At 37.3% G+C, this 11369-nt stretch overlaps 1 protein-coding gene across 1 annotated transcript; it reads right to left on the reverse strand.

Moving 5' to 3' along the window:
• Positions 1-10216: 10216 nt before the first annotated feature.
• On the reverse strand, positions 10217-11071 carry LOC145062635 (uncharacterized). The gene has a single exon (XM_079010213.1). It carries the CDS (start codon positions 11032-11034, stop codon positions 10405-10407), a length of 630 nt encoding a protein of 209 aa, XP_078866339.1. The 5' UTR covers positions 11035-11071; the 3' UTR covers positions 10217-10404.
• Between the last annotated feature and the right edge of the window lie 298 nt (positions 11072-11369).

Consider the following 11369-nt stretch of genomic DNA (forward strand, 5'->3'; position numbering starts at 1 on the left):
AGTTTGTATAATCAATTTTCTGAATATTAGAATTTTCAAAGGACTTGAAATGCAAAAATTTAGCTTATTGGGCTAAATTTGGGTTTTTCGGCCCATTAAGCCCATAATTGGGAAAATTTGAAGTTTTAAGGGGCTGAATTGTAATATTCTTCAAAACAGGGGATAAGAAGTAAAATAAAACTATTTCAAAGGTCAAAAATGCTTTTCAATTTCAAAAAGGATCAAAAATGTAAACTTTTTATATTTTGGGCCAAAACTGTAAAAGTTGTGAAATAAGGGGTTCTAACCGAGAAACTCCATTTTGGAAGGGCTAAAGTTGTTTACAAAATAAATTTTGGGTTAAAATGTCTTTTCAACAAGTTTATGATACAAAAGTGTCAAGAAAAATGTTTTAAGGACTAAAAATGAAATTCTTTTATATAAAGGACTAAAAGTGTTACTTTTATAAAAGAAAGGTAGTGAAAAGGTAAAAATCATACTTTTAAACAAATTAATTCATTAAGACAAAATACAAGATACCCGACTAGCGATAAAACGGAAAACGAATACACCTTCAATACCAAATATCGTTATAAACGAATTGATTCGGTCTCGAATCAATACAACACAACAAGCATCAAATTAAAAACACTTCAATAGATACGTGATGACTACAATGAGTAAAACTACAAACTTTGGGCTTATGAGTTTCAAGTCATGCTTGTTGGGCCTTGCAAGCCCACCAACATGATCTTTGGGCCCAAAGGGATAACGCTTATATGTTAGTGGACCTTCAATGACCCAATATTTTATAAAAGGACTTTCAATAGCTTTTATGTGCTAGTGGGCCAAAGTGTCCCGTTAGAAAAGCTAGTAAGGTCACAGTAATCAAGTGTGAGTTGGACCATCGTGTCTTTCGCATCCACGACTGCCTAAGGTACTTACGATAGTAGTGGGACATAATACTCCCCTTCTCTTCGTTTGTTAAGGCTTACGAGAAATCAAAGTAGACAAAAATTAGGACGATATATAATATGGATTAATCAATATTCATTCGTTAAGACAATACAAAAATCAGTAATCACGAATATATTTCAACATCGGAAAACATCGGGTTTTCCGGGAAATTTAATACTACTCGTTCGAAACTTTATAACTATATTACAAAATACCCTTCAGATATATATATATATATATATATATATATATATATATATATATATATGTTTTTAAAATCATTCATGCATCAACTTATGGATCTTCACACTTTGATAAACAAAAGTCTTTTCAGAAAATATCGGATTTTCTGGGTTTTTCAAAACACACAAATCATTTTATCACAACATTGCTTATGAACTCACCAACATTTCATATGTTGACGTTTTTCCAAAATAACTTGTATTCTCAGGTAACAGGTAAGCGGAAGAGTTATAAGAAGTAATGTTAGATGTTATGTTGTTAAATGTACTCAAACTATTTAGGTTATGAATGTGTAGTGTTAAAACAATGCACTTGATGTGAACAATTCCAGTTGTAATATATTGATGCATGGTGACGCTTATGTTATGATTCATGTATATTCATTGTGATGATATTCAATGAAAGTCACGCGAGCCCTCGGACGTTTCCGCCGTCTGGTTCGGGGGTGTGACACCTGGGGAAAACTCTGAGCCCCAATGAGCCCCTGCAACTGACATGGGCAGAGTTTTTGGTGCAGTTCAAACGCAAGTACTGCTCAGTCCAAAACCTTCTCGAGCTAGAGAACCAGTTCCTGACCTTGAAGAAAGGAAGCATGCCAATTGATGAATACACCAACAACTTCATAGAGTAGATGGAGTTCGCCTTGCGTCTTCTTCCAGATGAGCTGACGAAAATTGACAAGTACACAAAGGGACTTCCATGGGAGTACTCGGTGCCAGTGCGTCAGGCATCTACTCTAGAGGCAGCTATCTGGGTTGCCAAGTCTGTGGAGGATATGATTAAGGGAAGAGCTACCAACAAGATTGAGGTTGGCAAAAAGAGGAAGTTTGAGGGGTCTACGAGGCCCAATAAGAAGATCAAGTCTAGTTCAAAGGAGTTTAGCGGAGGAGGAAACAAAGTGAAATGGTGCGAGAAGTGCAAGAAGAAGAACTTTGGGAAATGTAGCGAGGAAGTGACTTGCTACAAGTGTGGGAAGACTGGACATTATGCCAACGAGTGCACTGCCAGCAAAAGGGTGTGTTATGAATGTCTTGAAGAAGGGCACGTTGCTAAGGATTGCCCGAAGAAGAAAGAGGCGGCAAGACCAAACCTTCCACCGAAACCAAAGGCAAGAGTGTTACATATGATCCTTGACGAAGAAGATGGAAATGAAAGGGATTAGGAATGAGGATCTATGAAGTAGTCGTGTAAATAGTACCACGTGGTGTAGCCTATTAGAAGCATATTATAGGTTGAACTTGAACACCTATGTAATCGTTTCAAGGAATAATATAAAACCTTTGTTTTGTTATCTAATGTGTCAAGTTGTTATGTGATTTTCTTATATAGTGACTTGGGTGAACTGCGAGACAATACTTGGGGCGAGTATGAGTAGGTGTGAAAGGTAGTAGAGGCCTATACTACCGGAAGCACAGGACTCACACTTGGATCAGGGAAAGTCACAAGGTTACCAAGAAGCTAGTAATTGATATCGTTTTATTCAAATATGTCGTTACCACCGTTTCAGTAATGACTTAGAGGATAATTGTTATTCCAACCCTAGTGGTCATATCGAATTGAGTCCGACTACGATAAGTATGTTACGTGGTTCAGAGAACCAAGTTTGATGTAGCATATGACTTAAGTCGGAAGATTGAAATAAAAGATAATCAAAGTGATCGGTAGAGGTATCACGATAGTTGCTTGTAGCTAGAAATGATACCTTTTAATATGTGATTAGAACATGAAGAAATGTATAGTCTGTTCTGGAAGACTCTAAGAGACCTGAGTCTAAGCGTGGGAACATACGATTATAAGTCATTAGAATATGACACAATGGTCCATTTTAGTAATTAAATAACTTATCTTAAGTTTGTTAAGAAGAAGAAGCAGTCTCCAGTAAGGATCAAGATTGTGACTTGAAGGTCATAATTTGGAGTCTAACTTGAGATATGGAGCAAGTGCAAGATCGAGCACCACCTGCAATCAGGAAGTCTTAGAGTTAAATATTCGTTCGAAGAAACATCAAAGTTACGGTTATTACTTATGATGAAGAGATAACGTATGGAGTCATCATGTGAGCCCTGTTTTGTTGATCATTCCGGGACGTAATCATCCTAAAGGGGAGATAATTGTAACACCCGTAGATCTGGGCTAGTCAATTTAGAGATAATAGGGGTCGAAAATGACTTTTTGACAAAAGATTATTTAGAATAAATAATCTCAAGCAAGTTTTAGAATACGTCTCAAGGGTTTCGTACATATAAAGAACGTTGAAATCTGGTTATAACGAAGAAGTTATGGCCCGTCGAAGTTTTACGGCAAAACCGGCACGGCACCCAGAGATGTAAATAGTGAATTTTTGATAAATACTTTTTAGCCTTAGTGATCTAAACAAAATTTGTAGTATACGTTAAACCGAGAACATACAAAAAAAGAACGCCCAAATCTGACTTCGTATGAGGAAGTTATGAATTTTCTAAGATTTGGCATAGCAGTGCACGACCCGATACAAATTTTAGTTTGAGCGGTTTTTGGCCTACGCGACCTAAATGAGAATTGAAGATCTCATTAATAGGAACTAAATGGTAAAAAGACAGATGAAAACAGAGTTCGTATGTAAACGTTATGAATTTTACGCGGACATTTAACAGCATAATCTCCTCGTACTGTTAAATTTTAGATCGGTCGAGAATTAGCCGACGGAGTCAGAATGAAGGTTATAGATCTTATTTTTACCTACGCGTGGATATAAAAAACGTCAAAAACGGAGGTCGTATGTGAAAGTTACGGATTTTAGAAGTCGGAAGTGTGTTGTCCGAAAATGGGTGATGTGGCACAATCTTGGCAATTGCTTTCTCCCCAAGTCTTGACACTAGATGGTGACATGTGGCACCAAGTTCAGCCAATTTTCACCCTGTAAATCGAACCTCTCTTACCCTCATTTTCTTCACACATTTCTCATTCTTTCTTCTCTTTACTCTCTCTCTCTCTCTCTCTCTCTAGAACCTCTTTCTAACCCCGAAACCCCCTGAAAAGCCTAAGGAACCTCCCTAGCACGAGGCGGAAGCCCCGGAGTGCTCGACGGCTCCGAGAAGAAAAGCTTTTCGGCTCGGGAAAACTGCTCCAAGAAAACCCCGGTTTTCTATAAAACCCGCTGTAAGTGAGCTACACCTACGCTATTTTTAATATAACTTTTATTTAATTATAGTAACGTTATTAGGAACTTATAATAAGTACTTGGGATATTATTATGGATTATATAAGTATTGTTTAACGCTTATATAATAGTAATAATAGCTAGACTATTAATTAGTCTCGGCGAATAATAGACTAAACTCTATTGATAATAATACTAGGTTTCGTCGAAGGAAATTATTTTTAAGAAGCGAAGCGCTGTCTGAGTTTGGAATCACCACATTTTCAAGTGAGTGCATAGTCACTTTCATCTTACACATAGATATGAAGTATTTTATATAAATTACGTGCTACATGTGCATATTATCTGTATACTTGCTATCTATTCTGGATGAACGATTTTATACATGTTTTAAATGATTTAAACTGTATATGTATTTTATATCTACAAAATGTGTTGGGTAAAACATGGGTAGATGTAATAGTTGATGTGTGACAAAATAAAATAATGAGAGGCCTCGATATAGATGTTATTGATGATCCAGTCATCTAGCGGAGTATAGATGACGACCACGGATTATTGTAGACAGTCCAGTTGAACGCTAGTAGGCTCGCAACCTGTAGGTGTTTATTTGAACTGTGTGCTCACCAGCAGTACTCCATCCCCCACATGGTTGCCTTATTTGACATGAATTGCTGAGGAACCCCCGAAGCATGTGTTGTCACCCCGATGAAAGTCCTTAGACTAGGTCCCTTGTGTTAGATGTTTTAGGGACGTAAAGTGAGGATAACGGGAACGGGTAATTGGGTTTGTTTGGTTTGATAAAGTTAATAAACTTATTTATTGTGGTTTGAAAACCCTATGTACTCACTAGGTTTCCCAACCTGACCCACTCAGTTTATTTATATCACAGGTGTTGATATGAAGTCACATTACACTGAGAGATTAAGGAGATATAAATCACTAGTGATAATGAATGTAAGTTCTATTTATGCTTATGTTTCTGTTGACGATGACATCCCAAATGTTTTAAAATGAATAAAAATATTTTTCTTCGGAAATGCTTTGATAACGTATTTATCATGTTTTACTGGGAACAAATTTCGCAACATTTTTATTAAAAGAGGTACTCTGATTTTTATAAAGCATAAACAAAATCGGTCTTTTCTAGAATGATCAAGTGTTGTCACATACTCTGAGAGGTGACCAGACACAACGTTACAATTGCCTGATCTGGCCCCCTCATTTATGGTCATCCAAAGGGAATACTATAATGAACTCCCATACAAAGCTACCACACATCGACACCTGAAACTGTCACGAAACAAAACCATACTCTATGTTCCTATCTTACACACATTCTCCTAATGAGACTATCCAATATCAAACTTAATTGAACTAGGTATCTTCCGTGAGTCTAAGTTTATCCTTAGACTAGATTACAATGCATGTAACCAAATTCTAATACCAACTCTATTCTTGGGCTACACTAACCTTATTTAGTGTGTGTGCGTGTGTATATACATATAATCCAGGGAATAAGCATATATGACTTGCATCAGATATTTAATTGTATTAAATCATGTTCATGAAAGCGACTATGCACTCACATGATAAAAATGGATGCCTCAAAACTTGGGAAGAACTTCGCCTTGGTACTTTATCTTTTCCTCTAACGTGACCTAGGTATGAATACCACTACGTCTTAGTGTAATTATTCCCTGATGATTAATGGTAATCTAGATTCCTCCCTAATTCCAATGTCTACATCAAGATCTACCAAGTAAGGAATAATCAGGTAGGATCATATCGGAGGTAGGGTCCGTTTGGTATACAGAGTATAATGTTTATAAATCCCACTTTAAACACCTCACTAAATCCAGCCTAGACATCATCGCTGTAAGTAGATAAATTAGTATAATGACTTGGAATCATTGATAAATCTTATTTATAGGTTCATAATAACAACTTATGATTATAAATATAAGCTACACTGAAAGCAAAAGAGTGTAGCTTAACTTATAGAGGGCTTAGCAAAACATGGGAAATCACACAAACAGAATCCCGAACCGAAAGCTCCTATTTTTTGGACTCCTAAATATGCTAGTGCCCTGCTAAATTACCCAAGAATCTCAATAAAATCGGACCTAAATAATTCTGAAGGTTTGAGAGAGATTTATGAAGTTTTGGGTGTGAAATGAATGAAATTCGGAAGGGGTATTTATAGCCTACTGGGAGGCGCCCCGTGCACAGACAAGAGGCACGCCACACCCTCTTTTCATGCTGACCACTCTCAGCTTGTGCCATGTGTTGCACTCAAAACATTCCACATCACCCCTTCTAGAAGTATGCCATGTGTCCTATTTTTATGGCACCACGTGTTTGATATTCCCATTTTTACGGTCATTTTAAAACTTTTTATTTATGCTTATTTAAAAACATTTGTTATTGCGAAATTGGTCCTAAAATATCCTTGACTTGATATAATATCAAAATCAAGGAATTTCAGCAGATTTTATATTTTAAAAGCCCAAAATGTCATAACTGATACAAAACATAAGCATAAACAGTCATTGCATTAATTTACACTACTGATCTACATCTCCTTTAGTTTCTCAGCATAATATACCTTCATATCGTTACTTGTGATACAACGTTTAAATTTCGACTTACTATGAAGAGTTATGCTTCTTCGAAGTATCACGATTAAACCGGCACAGATCTGTGTGTCGAAGAAAGTGAATTTTGGATACATTATTTTTTAGCCTAAGTGATCTAAAGGAAAGTTGTATTAGTAGTTAAAGCAAGAGCGTAGATATTTAGAACGTCTAAATTTGACTTCATGAGAAGTTATGATTTTTAGAAACTTCAGTGTAGTAGTGTGCACACAGAAATCGAATTCCAGAATAGTAGGTTATTAGACAATATAATCTAACAAGAGTTAAAGATCTCATTAATAAGAGTCCGTCGAAATAGAGAACATCGAGAACGGAGTCCGTATATAGGAGTTATGCGTTCTGCAACAATCTCTACAGCCTAAGCCTATCAAAAATATAAATTTTTGATAGAGTGAGAATTAGCTGTTGGGATCTAAAGGAAATTTGTAGATCTCGTTGAGAGCTTTCCGGGGATATAAAGAACATCGAAAACAAAATAGGTATGAAGAAGTTACACCATTTTGAAAATATGGAAAATCGTGGGCGCGAAGTGTGTAGTGTGCGTGATGGCGTGGCACCACGAGGGAGAGCCACGTAACATTGTCGAGGTAGCCTCTTTCTTCCGAGACATAGTGACATGACGCCATGAGATTTGGACACATGGCATCATCGGGACGTGAAACGTGGCATGTTTATAGAAGCACCGTTGTTAACCACCGATATCACCACATGTGGCAAACGCCCATAGGAGCCAGCACCACCCTAGGGCGCGGTGCGATTTTGCCTTTTTTGCCTATAAATACTCCTTGTCATATAAGCTTTCATTCCCACACCCCTACAACCTCTGCTCTCTAAGTTCCCTGCACTTTTAGCCTATTTTCCTTAGACTTCTTTGTTCCGGAGAAGCCCTGCGACACCTGAGGTATTCAACTAAGTAGTTGCCATCAAGTAGGAGCCCCACGAGTGTGATTCCTGGGCAATAGACAGGCAGAATCACTATAAGTTAAGCTACACTCGTAATGCTTTCAGTGTAACTTATATTTATAGTCATAAGTCGTTATTATGAACATCTAAATAAGAACTATTAGTAATTCCAAGCTATAATACTGATTGATCTACTTATGGGAGAGGTGGCTAGAATAGTCACATTGGCTTGGTTGTTGGATTTCAAAAAGGCTATATGCCGAAATGGTCCTGCCTCCCAACTGTCCTCTCTGGCTTATCCTTATTTGATAGACCTATATGTATTCGTTGGGATCAGTGATAGGTTTGGCTCATATTACCAGATTCTCCCTAGTAATTGATAAGCTCTAACATTATAGATTGATATCTATTAGACACATGCTCGTCAATTGAATTACCGGATAGCCATTCATCATCTGAGAAACTATCAAGGTGAGTTCATCTCACTATATTGTATACTCCAGTATGTATCCACCGTATGTTATGATATAGTTGCTTGTAGTATGCACTTAAGCAATTAGGCTAGATAATTGCTTGTAATGTTGGAATATTGCTTGCTATATGTGTTAATATATTATGTGGGACTTGAGGGCGTACCAGCTTTGTGATGAAGGCCAATAGACTTGGGCGGACTAGCTTTATGCTAAAGGCCAAGGTACGGACCAACTATATGTTGTAGTCAAAATGGGGCGAACCAGCTTATGCTAACGGCCAAGGGGAGGACCAGTTATATGTTGAAGACCATTATGTGCATGTATTGTGTATATATTGTCATATGGAATATTTTTAGAGAATTCAATAAGCCCTGACTTACAGTTGTTGAATAACTATTTTATAGGTTGTTCATCTGACCGTGGAAAAGCTCATGTGTGACTGTATTTTCATTGAAGCATCAATAAAGTTTATAATACTCTTTTATAATTAACTATGTAATAATGATTGTAAAGTGTTGTGAGACATATTTTTGTTGGGTTAATCGAATTTTTATGAGTGCATGGGTATTTTGGGAAAACCCTTTTTATTTTAAGTATTTGATTTAGATTAGGAAGTTGTCTATTTTCTTAACAAGTATTACGTATTGGTTTAGGTTACTGCTTTCGTTAGTATAAATAAGGACATGTATTCGTTAGTTTAGATAGAGATTTATAGCAATAAAATCCTTTGTTTGGTCTTGGGCATCAAGGTATTACCGGTTTAATACCTCACTCTTGGTATTAGAGCCTAGAGCCTAGGGCTTGTTAAGGCGTAGGGGCAGACGCCACGGGAACCGGGTTAGGTTTAAGGGGGGTGTGGATTGTTTTTGAGCGCGAGTTGAAGCATCTCAACAACAGCCCCGATTTTTCTTGATCGGGCTTGTTCTAAGATATATTGAGAGACTAACCGGAGGCGCGGAATAAACGGAGGGAAGACGTCAAAGTGGGTGACTTTGATTCGGTTCGTTTTGCGGGTGACAGAAGACGATAAAGGTGTTCATGACCTTGTCTTGTTGTTCGGTGGAAAAGTGATCTCGGAACAAGTTTGATTAGGTCGGGGTTGTCAAAAAGGAGAATAAGACGTTGATTAATTGAAATCAAAAGGTAGAAAAATCAAAGGGTTGTGTCTACATTAATCGGACAACAACGATTAGCGAGGAAGAAATTTCAACTTGTTCGTGATAAGGGGATACCGACGTAGGTGCGTGAAAAGTGGGCAGGAAGGATGCGTCGTAGCGGGTAGCTTTGGATTTAGTTCGTTTGGCAGATTGAAAGAAAACGGTGGAGCGGGTGGCTTTGTTTTCTTTGTCGGTGAAGATGCCTCTGTGAAGAACGGTAATCAAAACAAAGGAAGAGATTGAAGAAACAACACGGTGTGGATTTTATAGCGGTTGAAGTTCAAATCAGATGGATTTGGATCTGGCCGGGGAGTGGTCGTGAATCCAAGAAAAATCTAGATGGTAATGAATATATCCAACGTGATGTCATGTTACATGTTAGTGTGTTGTGAAAAATCAAAAGGGTATGGAGGACTTTGGACGTGATCGAGATGGAGGTTGGGTGTCCGGGAAATGTCGGGATGGTTCGTGAAGACGGTCATTCAACACTGTTGTGAACGAGAGTTATGACCAATCCGATTAAATGGTGGTTGTTGGGTTAATCGGATTTTTATGAGTGAATGGGTATTTTGGGAAAACCCTTTTTATTTTAAGTATTTGATTTAGATTAGGAATTTGTCTGCTTGCTTAACAAGTATTACGTATTGGTTTAGGTTACTACTTTCATTAGTATAAATAAAGACATATATCCGTTAGTTTAGATAGAGATTTATAGCAATAAAATCATTTGTTTGGTTTTGGAGAGCAAGATATTACCACTTTAATACCTCACAATTTTAATAAATAAAGCCAAAATTTTTCCTTGAAACGTGTGTGTGTGAGAGAGAGAAAGAGAGAAAGAGAGAGATGTTTTGCTTTTGTTTGAGAGAGAGAGATGTTTTGCGTTTGCAAACAAATTACACATTGATCAAATGTTGTTCAGCTTCAACCCTTAGTTCCTCTCTCATCTTCCGAATAAACTCCTCTATCTTCTTATTCAACTCTTCTGTATCCATATTCATCGCTGCATGTTCTTCAACGCGTGAAGGACCACCTAAAATCCCTTCTTCCATAAAAACCTCTCCATCAGCTTCATCTTCCGTTGCAACCTCACTATCCTTCTCACTGTTTTCTGTATTTTCCTCATGTTCTTCCTTCGATTCTTGATCATCTAATCTACCGTATTCACATTCTTGGAGGTCTCCTTCAACAACTGCTGCAACATTTATTTCATCTAGCGAGTAAAGTAGCTTTTCATGGTGTAAGTTTTCCTTCAGACCCGAGTGCAGATTTTTCTTGGTGATGAAAGTGAGAATAGTAGTGCAAAGGATGAACAAATACTTCTTCTCAAAGGTGTGGGTGAATAATGGCAATAGAAATGCAGACATGGGGTAGTGATAGCTGTTGTAAGAGGTGAATGTGAGGAGGAATGACAAGAGGATCACCATTGGAAGGAGAAGGTGTAACTTTAACGTGATGTTGTTGGAGAGACTGCTATACTTATTGTAGAATCTTTGAGCACCTTCTTGTTCTTTTCCATCCATCATTATGTTTGCAAAGGTGTGGAGGGGAAACCCAATATCTATCTTCTACCGAATTATGATGAATTCCTTATTCCTCTACCTATTTAAAGAAAAAAATTGTTTCAAATACTCCCTCTTACTTTCTGGTTTTGCACATCATCCATCTGTATATAATATTTGAATTCTAGTCGCTCAGTACCGATGTACCGAACCGAACTGAGCCAAGCTTTTTTCAAAATTTATTACCTTTTAAATCTTTGAATGTGGTTATGTGACTATTTTTATCAAAAGAAAATTTAGTTTTATTTAATTGGTGTTAGATTTATTTATCATTTAGGGTAGTTCTGCTCCAATGAGAA

The sequence above is a fragment of the Lactuca serriola genome, chromosome 7, assembly GCF_051521515.1.
Source record: "Lactuca serriola cultivar US96UC23 chromosome 7, Lser_US96UC23_V15, whole genome shotgun sequence".
Taxonomy (NCBI): Eukaryota; Viridiplantae; Streptophyta; class Magnoliopsida; order Asterales; family Asteraceae; genus Lactuca; species Lactuca serriola.